Raw genomic sequence first — 21,642 nt, forward strand, 5'->3', positions numbered from 1 at the left:
ATCCTGTCCCCCTCCCCTCTCTAATAAAAAGATAACTTCACGTACTTCATGTGATTTACTGCTGGCTTGTTCCTGACAGCAGCCAATTAAAGAAAACAAATACTTCATAAACTGATGTGTCTAAAAATTATTTGACAGTGCTTCTATGTACTGACAAACCCTACTGGGAGAAAATGCACATCAGATTGATGCTTTGCAAAGATTCAAATCAGGTTTGAATATGTTTTTCTTTGCGGGGGAGATCAGGTACAACAAATAAAAATGCTAATGTGAAAACTGTCAACATTACAATTTGTATTATGCATTTTTAGGGGTGGGAGGGACTGCCACTCTGCTAGTGTCCTAAAATTACCTTCATTGAAGTATTCTTATTTGCTTGATGCTGTCCAGTAATAGAATATTCAGTCGTACCTTGATTGGTGAAGAATATCAGATCATTAAATGTGTGCATTTCACTCTCATCTGGAGGCTCCTATTCACACACTGAAATCTAACACATACAAGGAGCTGTCCATGATGAGGGGATTCACTGCCTTCTTTAACACCAGGTTAGTGTTCCACATATGAAGCAAATAAAAGCATTCACACTGAAGAGATAGAAGGAATGGAAAGCTAAATGCATAGTTACACCCTGTAAATTTCTGTGGCTACACTTTTTCACTTGAAAGAGAATCACCTTATCTATCACATAAATTGCATTTGGATGATGCTCTCCACAAAAAAGCAATAATGGCCCAATGTAATTTAGCGCTAATGCAGTAACAAGGTTTTTCCAGAATGTATTTATTCCCTGATTTTAAACTTACATGCATCCAGAACTACACTTCTCATTCTGCAGTAAAAGCCCTCATGACCTTCTCCACCTATGTGGTTACAAAATTCACATACATGTTCCTATTCACAGTGTGGGAAAGCACTGTGCTGAAGTGGCTGTCATGATCTTGGGCATCCTCAGGAAGTAAGCTGCCTATCCGGTTTTCTCTTTTTTCACATGGATTATACAAGAAACATGAACTTGGATCCAGAGATTTCTTGCATGAACAGAAATATGCCATTCATTCAAGGCAGCCTCATAGTTTCCCTGTCCTGTATCACCTATCATCTCCCAGTGCCCTATCACATGCTGTTCTAGAGAATCCCCCATCCCTTAAGAGTAGTTTTGTGGAGGCACAGGTGATGTAGTGGGGTGGTATAGGAATACAGGAAGTTGCCTTATGCTGAGCCAGACTGTTTTCAGATTGCTGTTTTCACTGAGTGACAGCAGATCTCCTGCATACACAGCAGATGCAGCTACAACTGAAGAACCCATAACACAAGTGCTCATCTGCCTCTAGATCCAAATCAGGATTTATTTAACAAAATGGTAGGGGACAGTATCACAGCAAGAGAATCACAACAACCTTGAATAGGTCCACTCCACACTTTAAACCCATTTAAGGCACTATACATTTAAAGTGGTAGTGTACCACTTCAAACAGTCATAGCTTCCCCTCAAGAAACTTGGCAACCTTAGAATACCCCTTATTCCCCTTACAAGCTAAAACTCCCAGAGTTCTGTGGGAAAAGAAAATTATTGTTAAACCACTGACTTAACAACATACCACAGGTTCCTGCTACTCACATGGAGATATTAGGTATGGGGTTCCAGCCTGTGCAACCATATTTGAAACACTTATGGCATTACACGTTTTAAAAATAAAAACTAAAACCTGGAAATATCAACACGTGCTAGCTAAGCTAATTTCCTTTTACCAGCAACATTTGCAAATGTGAGAAGATGAGAAGTGCTTTCACACGGTCTCACCTTTCATTTGTTTTGAACAGTTGTGGTAAATTGTCCTGATCTAATGTCGTCTAAGATCTAATGTTTCAATTGTCTCATTTGGCTTGTTTGGAAATATTGATTCCATTAATCCTGTTTGTTACATCTTTACTTTCAGGGGAACAAAGAAGCTATATAATTGTCTCTTGGGAGAATATACTGAGGGGACATCATAGGTGGTAAGGATCAATAGCAGTTGGTTTTGAGAATCAGCAAGAGATAGTTAATCAGGTGTTTGGCTTGGACATAAAAGAAACAAGATGCCCATTTTTACATTCTGCTATGTTTTAAATAACTATGGATTATCAATAACAATGATTACAATATCTTGCCTTTTCTGTTGTGGTCTTCTAAACAGCCAGCTTAAACTTGAAAGAAAGTGTAACAAGCAAGAATCCCTGTATGAGGTATAGATGCAGACTCAGTCTAAGGCGAATTGGAATGTTTAGTCAATGTAAGATAGAGCAGACCCATTGAAACTAAAGGATAAAACTAATTTAGGCATATTAATTTCAATGAGTCTACAGTGAGTAGAATTTACTTGATTGTGTTTTGTTGTTGTTGTTTAGTCGTTTAGTCGTGTCCGACTATTCGTGACCCCATGGACCAGAGCACGCCAGGCACTCCTGTCTTCCACTGCCTCCCACAGTTTAGTCAGACTCATGTTTGTAGCTTCAAGAACACTGTCCAACCATCTTGTCCTCTGCCGTCCCCTTCTCCTTGTGCCCTCAATCTTTCCCAACATCAGGGTCTTTTCCAGGGAGTCTTTTCTTCTCATGAGGTGGCCAAAGTATTGGAGCCTCAGCTTCAGGATCTGTCCTTCCAGTGAGCACTCAGGGCTGATTTCCTTAAGAATGGATGTATTTGATCTTCTTGCAGTCCATGGGACTCTCAAAAGTCTCCTCCAGCACCATAATTCAAAAGCATCAATTCTTCGGCGATCAGCCTTCTTTATGGTCCAGCTCTCACTTCCATACATCACTCCTGGGAAAACCATGGCTTTAACTATACAAACCTTTGTTGGCAAGGTGATGTCTCTGCTTTTTAAGATACTGTCTAGGTTTGCCATCGCCTTTCTCCCAAGGAGCAGGTGTCTTTTAATTTCGTGACTGCTGTCACCATCTGCAGTGATCATGGAGCCCAAGAAAGTAAAATCTCTCACTGCCTCCATTTCTTCCCCTTCTATTTGCCAGGAGGTGATGGGCCCAGATGGGCTTGATTGTAGATAAGTGTAACAATTCTGAAAAATTTGGAACTCCATATAACATTCGCTGATCTCATACGAAAGCTTTTGGGAGAATGCTTTTACAAAATAGGGAGTAGAAAAACCAAGACCGCCATGTATTTTTCTCCATGTGTTTCAAAATATACTCAGGAGAAACAATTTATTGACTTGTACCAGGACATATACAAAGTCTTTACTGAAGATATGTTGAAATAAGTTTGGATTATTTACTCCAGGTCCTATGGGTGATATCCAACTAAATCATACTCAAAGAAGGCCCATTGAAGAAACTAGACTTATATAAATGGATTTCACTGGATTCATTCTAAATATTCAATATACGATAATTTGACTAAATTTATATTTTGTAAAATTATGAAGAGCTATTTTGGTACAAAATAGCTTTCTGTATGATACAAATCATTTTTTAAGTAATTTTACGGAGCAGAAGGAAAAGGCAGAAGAATAGAACATCCTGTAGTAGTAGATTAAATAACGCAAAAGGGTGTAAATGACTCATGATGGCCAGTTGTGCCAGAATGTGAATCAGAATGCATAGTATATTGAAAGCAATGCAATGAAGATAGACAGCAGTCATATGCAGATGTGAATTCAAATGCATTTTTAAACATATATTCAATTTGCAGCTGTGGTTGCTGACCCAGCAAGTGATAAACACAACAGAAAAAAGCTTCTGATTGTGAATTTTCTTAGCTTTAGCAGATCTGGAAAAAATATAATTTACAAGGATTCCCCCCTCCCCCCATTTTAATAGCAGAAAGGTCATCACTATATGTTCACTGAATCAAGGGGAAATTGCTTAATATACAGAATATCATACATTCGTCAGTGCATCATTGCTTGAATATCTCTGTAGCAGAAGCTGACCTTGCAATTTCGTCTGGAGAGACAACTCACTTGAGAAAACTACAACTTGCCAGCCAGAAGGCTGATTAGATCTTAAATTTGGCGATTATACCCAGGAGCATAGTAACTTCCTGCTGAGCCTGCCTGTTTAAATTACACTGTTTTATCAATGGCACATGCCACTAATAAATAGAATTAATCAAGGCTTCTCTCAGTAGAGTCGTTCTCCTTATGCCTTAATGTCTGTTGATGTTAGAACCACAGAACAGCTTTCACTTTACCCACTACAAGAGCATGATCAAGGGCAGAGGGGGGAACAAAACAAGTAGGGCTAAAGTGTTTTAACTTTATCAGGTAAGATTCTAGAGGTGATTGCTTTGATTAAGCATGCCGCATACAACTTCCGTAAACTATGCTAGCTCTTTAGCCCTCTGGTGACACATTCGACTCACATACCAACACCATTTAACATTGAGTTTCATTTAGATGTTGCATGCACACTGATTGATTCCCGATTATATGATCAACCCACCGGACCTTAATGGCCAAACTACACACTTCATTAATCACATTTTCTAAAAGTGTGCTTAATGCTGCCACGTTTATTTTGAAAGGAAAGCAGCCAGAAGGGCTCCAATCCAGCCTTGTATTATTGCAAGTATCAGGTTCAGGGGACTGGAAACACCTGGAGGGAGGGACGGATGATCTTCAGTAAGAAACTGGAGCAAGTCAGGATTGGATCATGGCACTGGAACGGGATCCATTCCGCTGCTTTTCCCTCAAAAGGAAAATGGTAGCATTAAGCACAGCTTTTGGAAGCATGAAATATGGAGTTTGTGTTGTTGTTGTTGTCATAATTAAAACTTGTATTCTGCCCTCCATCCATAGATCTCTGGGCAGTTCATAGCATAAAAATACTAGATTAAAAAACACAAAATACAAGCTTAGCTCCAGAACAGAACAATCTGATCCATGTTTTGGGTTCCATTCTTTGACCTTGTCACTGATAAGAGCATTTGCAGAAAAGATATTCAAAAGCTGAATTCTGGCACAAACATACTGTTATACAAACTAGTAGCTTTCAAGGAGGATTGATTGATTGATTGATTGATTGATTGATTATGGCATTTATACCCTGTTTTCCTTATAATTAATCCCCCCTTCTGTTTTTAACCCTATCACACCCCTAGACTGACAGATAATTGGTCCAGAGTCACTCAGCGAGCTTCATGGCTGATGGCAGATGTGAAGCTTGGTTTCTTCAGTATTAGCCCAGCACTCTAACCATTACACTGGCTCTGACTGTCAGAACATGTCAGGCAAATTCACTATATATAACTGGCCAACAGATCAGTAGAGAGTGTGCCATGCCATGCACACAGTGGGATGCAGGAATCACCCCTGAACTAGTCTCATACTAGAAAGATGCAGGCAAAAGTTTATGTGTGAAAATGGAGCAGGCACACAAGTGATACTGGGAAAATGAAAGGGTTTCACTTTCAAATGCTTTAAGAATTGAGGCAGAGCTTATGACCAGAAACATATACATTTTCGCATGGTGCAACCTGCATTTACTACCAATTTTACGTATTTTTTAGTATAACTTCATTTTTATCATTTTTGTGTGTGTTCACTTGCTGAAAAATCAGCTTTCTACAAATATTCAGTGTGGCTGACGACATCAACTTCATTGATTTAAAATATTTTGTAGTGTACAAAAGTGTTTTACATGAGTTTTTACAACACTGCCTTGATAACAACAACAACAAAGATTTAACTATAACTGCTATATACTAAAATGGCAGCATCCTGAAACCATATGAAAATCTTATGGAGGCAGTCATAATATGAAGCCAGGGAAATCACTGAGGAAGCTTTGCTCCAGACTTTTGACCATTTAGGCTTTTCTTCAAATAGGTAAAGGTAAAGGGACCCCTGACCATTAAGGTCCAGTCATGACCGACTCTGGGGTTGCAGTGCTCATCTCGCTTTATTGGCCAAGGGAGCCAGCGTACAGCTTCTGGGTCATGTGGCCAGCATGACTAAGCCACTTCTGGCGAACCAGAGCAGCACACGGAAACACTCATACACAAAAATGATTTTAGAATCATCCAACGAAACAGTGACAATGTCTAAAAGCAGCACATGGAAACTCATAAGTATTGGGAGAAATGGTATGGAGGAAGATCTTTTGCTCAGTACCAATGTAACATCAGATTAGGTAACAGGGGAGTCTCCCTGGAGAAAGCCGGACACCACTACGAAGATGGATCTTCCCTGGTTACAGCGATGTCAATAAAAAGTGCACAGAAAATCTTGCTGGTTTGCATATTTCTCTGCCAGGCTTTTGTCATGGAAATGATTTTTTTCTTTAAACCTTTCCACTTCCTTTGACAGTTGAATGAAATCAAGTGTGAATCCAACAGTTTCAATCAAATCTTATTATGCAAGCATTCAGGCTCTATTATGCTTTTGATGGTGTCACTGGGAGCATGATAGGGCTCAAACTTCATAATCGGCACAGAAATAATACCATTTATTTTCTGAGTATTACCTTTTTGGGGGAGGAGGGGGTAGTTTCCAGGAGTGATGAATAAATCATTTTAGTTGATCCTATTCCAAACTGAGAATTGGGGAGGCTTTGCCCATTGACAGCTATAAGCCCCAGTTTATGAGCAGAATATGCGTAATACATTGTGGTGAATTGGGCTTTTATGCCACAATGCAACTAAGTGAAAATTCCCAGCACCGCCTCCCCCAGCAACATCTGATTAAAATAAAAACTTTAATAAGAAACTGACAGCTGCCACATAGGCTTTAAAAACTGTAGCTGGAAATATGCTTACATGAAATTTGCTATGAGCTACTTGTCACTTCCAACAAGCAATCTACTTTATATGCCTCATGGCATGCACAGTATTTTTGTTCTCTGCCTTGCCTTTCAAAATCCTGCTGGAACAATTCCTCCCCCTCCCCCTCGAATTATAAATGTATATTTTTATCAGGTATTACATCTTCTACCGAAAAGAAAAGGACAATAACATAAAGCAAGAAGGAAAGACATACAGAGAGCAATATGGTCAATATGTTCTAAGTGCCTGCCACACAGCTGCCTTCTGGTCATCTCAAGCTTAGATAACTGTGAAAGGAAAATTGACAACTGGATAATTTATAAAGTTGTTCTTTTCTGCAAGATTACATTTTTGAAAGATACTGAAAAGCAGACCAGAATATTCTCGGAAGCAGGAGCATGTCCACTTTCACTTCCAACCCAGAAATGTCCTCCTGTGCTTTTAAAAACTGCATGCATTGCTCCAATTTTAAATCCATCTCCCAGAAAGAGATAGGAAATGTGAGAGCCAGTGTGGTGTAGTAGTTCAGAGCAGTGGACTCGTAATCTGGTGAACTGGGTTTGATTCCCCGCTCCTCCACATGCAGCTGCTGGGTGACCTTGGGCTAGTCACACTTCTCTGAAGCCTCTCAGCCTCACTCACCTCACAGAGTGTTTGTTGTGGGGGAGGAAGGGAAAGGAGAATGTTAGCCGCTTTGAGACTCCTTAGGGTGGTGATAAAGCAGGATATCAAATCCAAACTCTTCTCTTCTCTTCATATGAAATGCACATTTCCCCTGTTTTTTAAGGTTAGATACCCTACAGTTGAATATTGTATACTCTTGTTTGCTTTGTTGTTACTGTTTTATTATCATCAACTTGGAGGAGAGTGTGTAGCAGCCAGCGAAGAGACTCCAACAAAGAGTTCTTGATGTTGCAGCATAATTGCTGACAGTGGTGAGGCCTTGTCAACACATAACGCCTCTGCACCAGTCGTCAATCTGTTTCCACACCAAGTTCAAGGTGTTACTCTTGTAGTGGAATTACGAAATAAGATCCTGGCGTACTGAGCATGCCCAAAGTATTTGGTAAAGGTGACCAATCTCACGATGCTCCCTTTGTGTGGTATTGGCCAATCACACGGTGCTCTCTGTTAAAGAGGATAGTATGCATGCTCACACTGTTTGTAATTTGGACCAATCATGGAAATGGGGTGAGGGAAACTCAGTATTTGGATTGGATAGGAATTGGATAGGAAATTGTAACTTCATGGAATGTGTGGAATTTGTGCCAAATGTATAAAACTGTTTGGAATGCTTTGTCCAGTGCCCAGTTGATTTGGGACAAAGAAAGCCCTGCTGGTCCTTTCTGCACATAAAAGAAATAAATACTCTGGCCTGCTTTTTCACTTGCTGTCTTGTGGTTTTTGGCTGTGCGTGAGACAGAGCAAGTAATTGCTTACAACACTATTAGTATATAAAACCCTAACAACTTGAGACCAGTTTACAGTGGTACCTCGGGTTAAGTACTTAATTCGTTCTTGACGTCTGTTCTTAACCTGAATTGTTCTTAACCTGAAGCACCACTTTAGCTAATGGGGCCTCCTGCTGCTGCTGTGCCACCGGAGCACGATTTCTGTTCTCATCCTGAAGCAAAGTTCTTAACCTGAGGTACTATTTCTGGGTTAGCAGAGTCTGTAACCTGAAGCGTATGTAACCTGGAGCGTATGTAACCTGAGGTACCACTGTACTTACAAGAGCATCTTACTCCACATGTGCCCAACCAGCCAAGATGATCAGTGGATTTGGCACTACTACAGGTGCTACATAATACATGTTCTGCATTTGTAATAACTCAGTTGTTTAATGTGGCAGCGCCTTCACTTTGGAACAACCTGCCCATTGACATCAAGCAGGTGTATTCCCTGTACTCTTTTCAGCACCTGCTAAAAACATTTCTGTTTAGACAAGCCTATCCAGATGCATAGAATGTTGAGGCGACACTATTAACACTTATAATCAGATAAAAATATATGTCAGCTGTATATGTCTGGTTAAGTTTACCAAAGTAGAGACATTTTCATCAGATGCTGAAAAGAATACAGTACATTGAAGACACCTGCCTAATGTCAATGGGTCGGGCATTTCAGGCACTGCCAAACTAAAAGAGCAATGCCTCAGAGGTGCAGAATGAACATTTGAATGAGCAAGTGCCTATTCCACAGATTGATGTGGTACAAATGAGCACCCGGCTTGAGGTAGCCAGATTGCAACCAGTTGGACCAGCCTGACTTATGTGCATTTCAGCCTTGTCTGCATTGAGCCCATATCCAACAGACTGATCTGTACCCTCCCAAGAAAGAGATACAATTTGTGCCTAGAAAGTCTATGCCAGGCTTCCTCAACCTCAGCCCTCCAGATGTTTTGAGACTACAGTTCCCAGCATCCCTAACCACTGGTCCTGCTAGCTAGGGATCATGGGAGTTGTAGGCCAAAAACATCTGGAGGTCCGAGGTTGAGGAAGCCTGGTCTATGCACATAGCACTCAGAAAACATGGATGCATGAAGCTCAGAAGGTGTGAGACAAATTTCTTCTCCAAGTGCCCACCTTTGGAGACTTTGATTATCTGAACATATCTACGCATGGCTATGGTTCCCACTCCAGTTCCCACTTGAGCTGCCCATAATTAGCTGCTGGAATATAATCCAAGCTGTTTGGGTATACGTCTGGTTGGTTTTCAGGTCTAAATATATATAAGTTTTTCAACATTTAATCCATTGCCTTTTGGGAGGTGATAAGTACAGCTGCTTTGAGCAGCATTTCATACTAAATTGCTGATATTCTTTATCAGGCTTATTGGCACTTTAAAGAAGGTTTATCTGAGAAGACTTTAATAATCAGTTGTATATATAATCCTTTCTCTTGCAGCTGCAATTTGGGGGCGGGGGAGGAGGAGGAAGAACCAATCTCTCCCAACCTTTCAAAGAAACCATTTGTATCAAAATACCTTTTTATCTGAGCTTTCTCTGCTAGTCTCTAGTTAATCCATTCCTCTGCCCATGAAAGCGCTGCATTTTTTCCTAAGGAGCAAATTTAACTAGAAAATTTTATTATCAAAATCCAAGAGAGTAATAAATTAAATGGGACTGTGTAGTACATGCCACAACAGGTAGTATAACTTGAATTGGGTATTAACAGCTCGTGCCTAAGGTACATCCTGAAAATATGCTTATATTTCTCTTAAGTTTCGTATGCAATTCTGGCTAATATACATGTTTTTTGCAAGCAATTCCCTCTAATATAATGATTCTTTGTATGTTGCATGCATATGCACCTTTTATCCCCAATACATGCATATTTAGTTGGAGATACACCACAAAAGTGTGCATTTGTCAAGATAGCTGTGTTTCAGTTTAAGTGTTGTTTCAGGAAGTGCAAATAAAGCAGGTTTGCATTAAAATATGAACCAAACCTCATTTCTCTTCCATCCCTCATTTCAAGTCCACCTCTATAACTACCCACAGTCTTATTCTGGTGCATGCTTTGCTATTTGTGAAAGTACGGAACCGGGCTAGTGGTGATGGTTTTATTCGTAGTATAGAAGGAAAGAAAGGCCCTCAATTCAGTCTTTGCCTTCTTCAGTACTTCCCCTATAACTGATACCCTAGCCTGGGTATCAGTTATATATGCATGTTACTCTAGTGTAGTTCAGTGCATGACTCAACCGATATACTCAACAGATCCTTATACATAGTTATATCAGAATTTCAGATCTACACAAAGGCTCAGTGTGCAAGTGAAATGTTGCAAAATCTTGAGACTGGCTTAGTTAGCTTTCTCTGAGAACAAAGGCATATATGAGGCATCTTTTCTTGCTGAGTTTTATTAACCGCTTGAACATGGATCAGGTGAATAGATATAATTAAATAATCTCTAGACTAAGAGGAGGGTGGAGTCTTGCTGAGCAGAGATGGGTATGACATTTTAAACGTCACAAATGGGTGGGGATAGGAAAAATCATTCCTGAACACAAAAAACCGCAAACAGCCTAATGTGTTGCTTTTAACAACAATTTTGTTTTCAGTTAGCAGGTTGCTTATAACAGAAGTTCAACATGTTTTCAGACTTTTAACTTAAATGAATCATAATTGCTGCATTTTAGTGACGTGTTTGCGTGTGACCCATCCCCCGTCTTTGCCTGATGGCTTTAGAGCAAAACTTAAATTGTTGTAGTTCACATGCTTCATCATTGATATTAAATGGTCTAAGTGACCATTGTTAAATTTGTAAATATTTGTGTATTGTACAATTGGATACTGAAATGTATTATTGGGACTAGTAATATACTATTAGATTGCATAATTACATTTTGTCTGTAAACCCTATTGAATATGTGCATTTAGGACTGCAGTCATAGAGTGGGGTTGCCATATGTACCGGGAAATTTTGGGAAATCGGCAAAAAGCTCAACAACTTTGAGTTTCCGCCCCATGCTTTAGAAGAACTACAGAAATCTAGGAACAGCAGGTATAAACTGGAAGACCATATGAAGGAATATCCAAATATGGATGCTAGGCATTGCTTTTAACAGAATGCACATTTGGAAACAGGTGGTCTCCTATGAGTTCAATAAAAAATTATATATGCATTCTCCACTATTCAACCCCTGGCTAGCTTGCACAGATGTCTGCACATCTATCTCCCCAACAATTCATCCTGCAAAGAAAATTATAAAATTGGACTGAAGGCAGAGTCTAGGATAATTGTTTGCACTACAATTGTGGAATGACTACCCACGCTAGAAACTGAACCTACAAGTTACTCTGACATCCGTGATTGATAGTATTAAAGGAAACACATTTTTTATTATTTGTTAAGAAATTAGCATATTGCTTCCGACATCCGAAGAAGTGCTCAAGGCAGCTAGCATTAACAGAGACATTGTCAAACAAGAATAATCCAACCATAAGGTATTTTTAATGTCCAACATGCACAGGAGATGCCAGTTTATTAATCAGGAACATGAAGAGGAAACGGGCAAGGAGCCAATGTTTTCTCATGCCTCTGAGTGGGAGAAGGGACAGGGACAGAGGACAGACTTGGTAGCAGAAGGATATTTTGCATGGAGGTGGGTCGTGGCATTTAAAATTGCTGTTATGTGTCACCCATCACTTCCAAGAAGTGGAGGCAGGTTAAAGCAAGGGTGAGCTGCCTCCCTCCCTCAATGATGCGCTTAACTGACTCATATGCTTGGATATGTCAGCAGTGCAGAGGAGGGGAATGGAGGAGGCACATCCAGGTGCCGGGCAGCCAGAGAGCCAAACGGTGGAGATTGACCAAGATGCATAATTGTGGTACAGCCAGGTTGCAGACAAGTGCTAATAACCCTGAACTGCCCAGGTGTTCTCATCTGGTCAGGCTAAGCTGCAAGTGTGAAGAGAGATCATCACCACTGCCAGCTTAGCCCAGCAGACACTGCTTAAGAACTAACCCCATGCTACCAAACAAAGTACAGAAGTGGGAACTATGAACATGGCTCACAAGTGCCAGTTTGTTTTTGCTCCTTACAGCCTTCAACATCAATGCATCAGCTGAACCATTTTTTCTTATTCTTTTTTATGTTAATCGCAATATCATATGAGAGAACCAGCACATCAAGACCATGATCCTAACCCCCTTACCTGGGAATAAACCCATTGGATTCAATACTTACTTCTCAGTGGCTATAGTTAAAATTTCACTGTTATAATTCTGAGAGGTCGGTATTGGATAGGGGATGAAATATATTTAATGTATTTAATTTTATTTTTGAAAAAACTTGTATCCCACTCAAAGCTGCTTAAAAAAATACACAATATTTTATAACATATGCAACAGTCCTAAAACCACAACTGCAATCACAGTGAACCAACATTAATGTAACAGACTAGAGAAACGATAAAATCATTTGTAAAAAGTAAGGATCAAAGTGGGAACAGAATTCAATGAAGTAAACAAAAAGGGCACTTAGCCAAACACTTTAATAAATAGCCATGTTTCAACTAACTATGTAAAACATTAAAGTGTTGGAGTATAATGAATCTCAGGTGGATATTCTGCAAGGTGGGTGCCACAACAGAAAAGGCTCTAATCCTAGTATCTACCCACCATCCTTCATAGGATCAAGGGTTCTGGAGCAATGGCTCAGATGTGAGGAAAATACAGTGGTCCTTAAAATAACCAGCTCCCAAGCCATGTAGAGCTTAAAGGTTAAAACCAGCACCTTGAACTGAGCATGAAAACAAATTCTCAACTAGTGCATGCCAAACAAAAGAGGCCTAATGCTTTTGAATGCTTAGCTCTTGTCAGCAATTTGGCCACAGCCCCTTCCGCCAGTTGCATTCCTGACTGCTTTCATGGCCAGCTCCATGTTGAGTGCCTTATTTATTGATAGACAAAATCACAGTGCTTTAGTAATGGTTCATTTAAGGAAATGAAGATGCACTACAGAAAGCTAAAAAAAAGCACTCCTGCTTGATAGTTTTGTTGTTGTTGTTTTTGCAAAAGCAGGGGAATAAAAATATATTATTGAGACAGCAATTAGTTTTTTTAAATAAAAAACATAGCTATTTTATTAGCTAAGTAATATAAGGCAAACTAATTTTCTGGTCTATGTTTCACCACATTTTAACAACCAGAAGCCTTTAACTTTCATGAGGAAGCTTAAAAGCAGACATAATTCAGTCAAGTGCCAGTGAGAAAATAATGGCGACCTTCAGGTGACTCATTCTTTATATAGCATAAGATTTTGAAACGAATAGTAGCCACAGTTTGCATTCCTCACTACCCAGCAAATCATTACAAAACAAAATCCACATGTATCTGCTAATATGTTGGCAAATTTAATATTTATATTCAAATGTAGTTTCATTGTTTGTTGTTACCAGCTCATTATTGGCAAGGAAGGTTGTTATAAGAGTGTGTTTGTAAGACATTTCAGCCCAAGGCAAGGAAGTCACTGAGTCACAAAGAAAACTTATCTTGGCTGCCTTGAATTCATACTATCATGACCCAGCCAGTGATTTAGGCAACAGCAGAAGTGGTTACATTCAAGAAAAAAACATTGCCTACTAATATAATTCAGTTTCTCCAATCTAATATATGTTATCTGAAAAACCTCACGCAGCAACACAAGCAATAACCAATGTGGCAAGAGTTGACTAAAAGGAAATTGAATTGATTATACAAAGCCTTGCCTCAGTGCTCTTTCCCAGAAGATGGAAGAGACTAATAGGCATAGTTCATTATAAAATGCATCCATCAAATTAGAACCAGAGATTCTGAAAGCACTGCATGGAGGAGGGTATTTTTCCATTACACCCACTGGGATTTTCCAGCATGAACCAACATACAGAATGTGCCAACCATTAAATGGATTAAGAGAAATAAATCAGAAGTGGCTCTGAATTACTGTTATTAGCTCATTGATTTAAGAAAGAAAAAAGGGGGGAACTTACCTAGAACCCCTAGCCTGTAGTTGATGGTTACAACAATGACATTTCCGTAGCTGGCCAGTATGCTGCCGTCAACAATATTCCCTGTACCTTCCATATATGATCCACCATGGATGTAGACCATCACTGGCTTCTTGCTGTTCTGATCATGTATGTCTGAAAAGAACACAAGTAAGGAAAACACAAGAAAGTAATACAAGTATTAAAGGAAAACTGTTGCCTATCCCCGCCCCCACAAAGTGTTAATAATTTTTGCATATTTTCTCACTTCATCTATTTTTCTTATCTACTAGTCTGCTTATCTTCAGTTAGGACCAGAATAAAAAAGGAGATAGGGCTTGTAGATAAGCTCGGAAAGGGCCAAAAGTACCACAGGTGACAGCATCTCTCATTGCACAACTGGAATGGTGGTGGAGGCAGGGAAGTATATCGGCTGATTCTTACCAGGATCACAACTTGAAACAGAGCTGTGTTGCTTTTGGAATATGTATCACACAATACTAGGCCTCAAGTTAATGTAGGAATCTCACATGTAAAATACATAAGTTGAAGTAAGTAATGCACAGAAAGTGTCATTATGAGGTGGTTTATAACATAAACATTATTTTAAAATAGCAAACTTTTAATAGGTTTATTAACATAAATAGCATCACCGTCCCATGTCTTTCTGTCTTCCTCAATTTCTGAAACTGATAATGTCGCAGTTCTTGAAGCATATTCAACAAACTATCACCACCAAAAATTATCATTCACAGTAAGATGTGAAGTGGGTGGGGAAAATCTTCGGGCAAAATATCTTGACAGATATTAGGGAGACAAAAAGAGTTTCATATCTGCATTCTGCTTTGTCTAAACTAATTAAATTGAATCAACGGAGGACCGCTAGGAATGACATTCGCAATTTGCCATCCCATTGCTTGCTTCAAAAATACTTAAAAAGACCAAAATGTTTCACAGAAAAAGGAGGAGGAGAAAGATGCAAAAATAAGTAACCTTTCCCTCCCATTATTGTAAGAAGCCTCCCTGCCATTGAAACCACTTTTAGAGGCATCTGTGGGGCTGAACTGTGATTTCCAAAACAGAAGCAAAATGGCTTTCCCCCAATTTGTCAGCTGAAAAAAGGGTAGTATCTTGGGAGCAGCCAATTTTGCTCACCCATTAGAAGAGTCTCCCATTTAGCCAACTAAAGGTACCATATGTATAAAAGTGGTGGATATAGCTATAAGTGACTTTATTTGGAGGTAGGGCGTAGGGCCACAGTACCTTTCAACCACCCTTCAGAAAAGCTCTCCTAAACTAGTTGGTGCTGATAGTTGCATATTCTATTTAATAAATTGCCGGGCAATTAATAGTTCTATGTTAATGGGAAATAGTATTTCCCTTTAGTCCACAATCTACCTCTCGTTATGAAACCAATATGTGGTGTTTTATACTCCCACATTTTCTTGATTTGAATCCAGAGGTTGATGGAGAAAAATATTGACTCACCAATGAATCTGTATTGGTTCTACAACACATGGTAGGCAGAGGAGAATTTAGGGCAGTGTTTGTGGTGTGGTTGCACCAAGCATGCAGCCGAGGAGAGCACTAGGAACCTGTCAGAGCCTCACATCTCCTTCTCAATGCCCAGCTTAAGCCAGCACTGTAACGGCTGTGGGGATGGCATCAAATGGCCTTGCACAGGGCAGCATATTACGAAGGTCTGCCCCTATGGTAGGTATGCTTTAGCTAACAACCAACAGACTTGCAACTAAGAAAGAAGTATATTCTCACGTATCCTTGGCAAGATAAATAAAATATATTTTCTGCTAAGAATCACATTTGTAATGCTGTTCAAGATACCAATATGGAATATAATACCTTCCTTTACCTAGCATAAATGGAAGATATAGACTCTAGCATGGGGGGCAGCAACGGGCAGCCCTCCTTCAGATCTGCCCCCATAAGAGGAACAGAAAATGTTATTTAATATATTAAGTGGTATAGAAATCAAATAATCAAACTTGGGGAGGGAGGAAGGGTAGACGTACTTTACAGAAAAACTAATTTCTGAGCTCAGCCCTTGCATGACAGAATCTATTTGCTGTGTATGAACTAAATGTCTAATTACTTTATTTGGAAAGGCATTATTACAGCAGCAGAGCAATGGGAAAAAAGGTGAACAGTCGCAATAACAAGGAAGCAGAGATCTCAGCAGCTGTACTTGAAAAGGTCAGAAAAGCCACCATAATTCTAAACTCTCGAGAAAGAAGGAGATTAAGAGGTGACCGCAACATAAATATAAAGATTTCTGAGGGGAACAGAAAGGGCAAATGTTACCATGCTAGTTGAAATAGTGTCAAATTTCAAAACACAGAAAAGAAGTGAAATAAGGCTAAGAAAAGACTAGACACCAAGGATGTGAGGTTCAAATCCAGAATGCATGAAAGTGGCAGACTCAGATAATTCATCTGTTTATGCAAACCTTTGTCAGGATGTGTAACATTAAGAAACAAGCTAGGTGTAATTTTTGTCTGAAAAGGGTTCAAAGCATAGTGGTCTGTTATTACAGCTGTTATCAAATGTGGAGCAATAAAGAGGTTTAGAAGTGAATTAAGATGTTCTCTGAAATTTGTAAGAGTTTGTGATTAATCTGAATCTAACCAAACGCTGATAGTGTATTCTTATAGTATATGTGCTTATTATTAAACAGAGAAAGAGAAACATCGTCATGTCATATTATCAAGGAACTTGCCTCCATCCTTATGGGGAAAGTTTTAAAAATCTTGAATCCTGCAAACCCCCCCCCCAAAAAAAAAAGTCCCCACCACAGTTAGGCTTCCTTTACACCTACCAGAATAATGCAGTTGCTACAACCTAAGTAGTTGTATCCATGACACTTCACAGACTTTATATATATAAATATATAAAACATATACCCACATGATTATGCTTCCGTGCATGTTTACAATAACATGGAAGTGATGGACATCCCAAAAGGATGGGTATCACTAGTGTGCTATATATAATATATAAACACACAAACCATATTCCTGGGAGCAATATGGGAGTAAATGGTAGTGTTAACGTCCCGGATACATGCAAAGGAAGAAAGCTTTAAAGAATAAAATAAATTAAACAGTTTCCTTTGAAATATCAGGGGAGCGGGGACTGAAACTGGAGACAAAGTAATTGCATCCACTATATGGGGAAGAGAAAGAGGGAGATAAGGTGAAGGTGAATTTACAAAATGTACTAAAAAGGATAAAGGAAAAGATACACATGCAAGGTTTCAATTCCATATTTTTTTCCCTTTTCCTAGGCAAAAATTCGGACTGGGAATAAGGAAGCATTTTTGATTGTAAATAATATTTATGTTACTCACTTCACACATATTTACAGATAACCTGTACACTTATCTCAAAGGGGAATTGCAGTCATCTAAATGCTAATTTGTGTCTTATTTTTGGAAGAAGAAAAAAACAGGTGGAAAGGAAAGTTGATTCCAGATAAGAAGAAAATAAAGCAGCACACTGAAATGTGTGTGATTAAATAAAGGAGGGGGAAAGTTAATGTTCATGCATATCACGTTTCAGTTTTTGGGAAAACAAAAACAAAAAATACCTTCGTCTTCCCCACGATCATTACTGGTTATATCATCTGCGCTTTTCTTTGTGTTGGCTCCTGGGATCAGAGTGAGCAGGAGAATAAAGGGAAAAAAGAGAATTCAAAAACAGCAGGTTCCCAAAAATTTAAAGGAAAAAAAAACTATCCAAAAAGTGGAAAAAAGGAAAAAAAAGGAACACAAAAAGTCAAAATTTGAATCTGAAAAAAAGGATGCAAATTGCACACTAACATAAATGCTAAAGACAACAAATCAGAAAAAACTGGTAGGAAAAAATCAAATGTTGTGACAATGCAATTAATTTTATTTAAAATGATTGCTTATTTTGCATTCAAAATTGATAAGAAAAAAATACATTCTGTATACATGAATTCTTTGTAATTCAGTTGACAGTCCAATTTTCAGTGCACTATCATAGTACAATATTCATCAAACAAGACTTTTTAATTAGCAAAGATTTTAAAAGATTGGGGATTAGTGGTGGGAAATGAATATGAAATTCTGTTTCAGATGCCTGCCTAAGTTGTGCCATTGTCTCTGTTCCCAAGTCATTATGGTTTGGATCCAAAGAACTACACAACTATTCTGTACACCAAGGAGAGGTATACACTTTTGTGACATGGCAAATAGAAATTTGGGTCTGTTGCTGTTCAGAGTGGAAAAGTCAAAAATCCTACAGGGCACACCCAACATCTTGGACATGCCAAACGTAGCTCGTCTTCTGACAAAAATCACTGTAGTATTTGAAATGAATTTAATGTAATTATTATTAATACAAACAAAATAATTAACACAGATAACACACATGGAAAATATTACGCAACACAGAGAAGTCAGGATATTTGTTTCACTGAACACACATTTCCACCATCAGCAACAATGAACTTAAAACATCTAATTTTTAACTGAGAATCATCTGAGTGTGAAAGATTCAGGCCTATGTGTGGATTACACATTCAGTTCCAGGCACATTATACCTGCCATAGTTATACACAACATTTTACTTACCATGAGAGCAAAAACAGAAGTAAGAAACAGTATTACAGCTCTTATTTAGAATCAAGAATTCCCCATAGATCTGTATATATTGAGACATAACATGCAGGAACTCTCGTAGGGCTAAGATCTTTGGGGAAAATCCATTTCCAGTCTTGAGTGACTATGAGGGGAGCCACAGGGGAAAAGAGTAGTACAGTATGTACAATCCCTCACACAGATGGTGTTGTGTGCATGTGGGAAAAACTGATTCATATAAGCTTGGTGTGACATTTCTCTAAACTATGAGTGACATTATTCATTCTTTATAAGGCTCCCCCTTCTGTTGCGTATAATTTTGCCATGTTGAGTTTTCTCATTTAGTGGGATATGCAGAGAGAGAGAGAGAGAGAGAGAGAGAGAGAGAGCAGCCAAAAAAGTTGTGTTGACATGGGTTGAACCAGATGGTACCGTGAAAGCTAATGAGGTAAAACATCAGGGCCACAAATCCAAAGGATGTTTAGTTTACCGTACATTAGGAGCAGACAATATATTCCAACTGGACAATTTTCCAGGATCCATAAGCCAATGGCATATGGAGACCAGAGACAAAAAATGGGCAATAAATGCAATTTTTATCTTTATACACTAGGATAGTTTCTATACATGCTCTCATTTACCTCTCTACATCCAAACAACAAAGAGACATTATCTAAGCTCAAGGAAACTTTTCAGCCAGGCATAAACACTTGAGGCACAAAGCAGAGCTGAGAAAGCGTGTCACCTGGGGAAAGTCCCAAGGGCCACATAGAGAGTCCTGGAAGGTTGCATTTGACCCCGGGACCTGTCTGCTTTTCTGACTGTGGAAGGATGTTCCCTAGTAAATCACACCAACAAAGGCAATAAATACGGTAAATGTAGATGAAGAGAGTAGATGCCACTTCATCTGACTTTTAACACAATATGGTTCTCCCTGTGCAGCTTATATACACACCACAAGAAACATTTCCAGTCTCTCTGTTGCATTTCTTTTACAGTATGATGACCTGTATACATATGAAGACTTTTAGCCATATCCAGGGATACTGCTCATGGTTAACACCAACTTGCAAGTAGGCAGCAAGGCCGTAACCAGCCCCTGGTGTCCATTCATATGTTCAGCCTTGTATGTCGATCTGGACACCTGAGTAATTGGGATTCCTGGTTGCATGGAAGGCTGCACATGCCCAAGCTGCTCCCTGCTTTTCAGATGTTTCCATTCTATGCACAGATACCACAGGCAAGAGCTACTTTGTGCAGTTCTACTTCCCATTTGTTTTTTGGTGTTAACTCAGATTACTGAAGTAACCATTTCACCCCCTGTATCCCTGTCTGGCAACTGTGTTGCTCAGATGGGGCTGTTGAGAATACCACATGCCCTAGAGGTAGGCTCAGTTTGTATCAGAAACCAGACTTTTACTGCTGCAGCTCCAGCCCTTTGGGCTCCATTACCAGCTGACATTATACAGGTGGCTAACATCATTATGGTTTGGAACCTACTGAATATATATTTTGTTTTGTTTTTGTTTGTTTAAAAATGCATTCCTGGCTGGTACATAGTAGTGTGGATTGGGACCTACTGAAATGGCAAAATGTGGGCAAAGTACTGGCCAGCCCTTGAAGCCCATCACAACTGAGCTTTTGTCATTTTTGTTTCTGGATTCCGTGCAGTATTGGTGGACAAAGGTTCTGTCTTTGTTTTCCCACTTACTTAAGTGTACTTTGATACCTCACCCCAAGCTACATACATTGACTTTTCTGTATGTAAAAATCTGTAATATGATCAAAATATAATTTGGCTTTCTTCTTCATAAACCTCATCCCATTTTTAGTCCCTCAGAATTTGATGTGGCCTCTAATATGAACTGATCCGATGCATACCTTCTGGACAAATATGCTGAGCAAAATTCTAGCTATAATCCTAACCTTACTCCCATTGATTTCAGCAGGACTTACGTCTAAGTAGACATGGTTCAGATAGCACTGTTGGCTTCCATGAATCCTGAACCTTGATGCAAGTCTCCTCCAGAAAGCTATCAAAATACATTTCAAAATGCACGTTTTGAGCGAAATATATGTTAGAAAATATTATTTGAATGTGAATTTTCATGTGGCTTTATTAAAACTACAGTTTAATAGAGAAAGAAGACAGAACAGACTTATGAGTGCACACATCCAAAAGAGTTCCATTGGCCTGGAATAGGCAGACTTGTCTATCCCTAACTAACTGCTAGTTGTCAGCCACTATTCATTTCCCTATTCTCCAATAATTTAATACATATCTCACTCCTTTGGTTTTTATCTCCTTTTTCTCACTACACTTCAGCAAAGTTCAGAATGGTTCTTTGTTCTTATGTGTTCGCTTAACTTTCTTCCTGCCTTTGTTTCCAGGTTCTTTTGAGTGTCTTATTTTCATTACCTCAACCTCCTTCTCTTTAATATTTTCACTTACATCGCCCCAGGGTTTTCCACCTTGTGTCAGGATCCCCTGTGGTCCACAGTAATCTGCTATTGATGAGTCTAGCAGTAACTACTTCAGCACTTTTTTCCAGTGGCTTTGCTCATGAAAATGACGGATGGATTTGGCAGGATACATTGTATAAAACTGGGGCTGTGCTGGCTGGGACTAGTGAGGAGTTGTAGTTCAAAACATTTGGAGGGCACCAAACTAACAAAGGCTGCTGTAAAGACTAGTTCATAGTAATATTAATCTGTGCAATCCTTTGCAAAGCAAGGTCCAGAAATGGGAAGTATTAAATAATTGTACCACAAAATTTCACAGTAATG

The 21,642-nt window shown here is 39.1% G+C and overlaps 1 protein-coding gene across 6 annotated transcripts in view; it reads right to left on the reverse strand.

Annotated features, from left to right (window-relative positions):
• The window catches only part of NLGN4X (neuroligin 4 X-linked), a 155,199-nt gene that overhangs the window by 64,723 nt on the left and 68,834 nt on the right, over window positions 1-21,642 (reverse strand). For 3 of the 6 annotated variants that reach the window (XM_083501868.1, XM_083501866.1, XM_083501867.1), the window contains 2 exons: window positions 17,841-17,900; window positions 14,241-14,393 (listed from right to left, as the gene is read on the reverse strand). The exons of 1 other annotated variant lie outside the window; for it this stretch is intronic. In XM_083501868.1, coding sequence (XP_083357994.1) covers window positions 14,241-14,393; window positions 17,841-17,900 — 213 coding nt within the window. The remainder of the gene's footprint in view (window positions 1-14,240; window positions 14,394-17,840; window positions 17,901-21,642) is intronic. 2 more of the 6 variants (XM_083501869.1, XM_083501870.1) reach the window with 1 other exon arrangement.

The sequence above is a fragment of the Podarcis liolepis genome (genome assembly GCF_965112155.1).
Source record: "Podarcis liolepis genome assembly, chromosome: 4".
NCBI classification, from domain to species: Eukaryota; Metazoa; Chordata; class Lepidosauria; order Squamata; family Lacertidae; genus Podarcis; species Podarcis liolepis.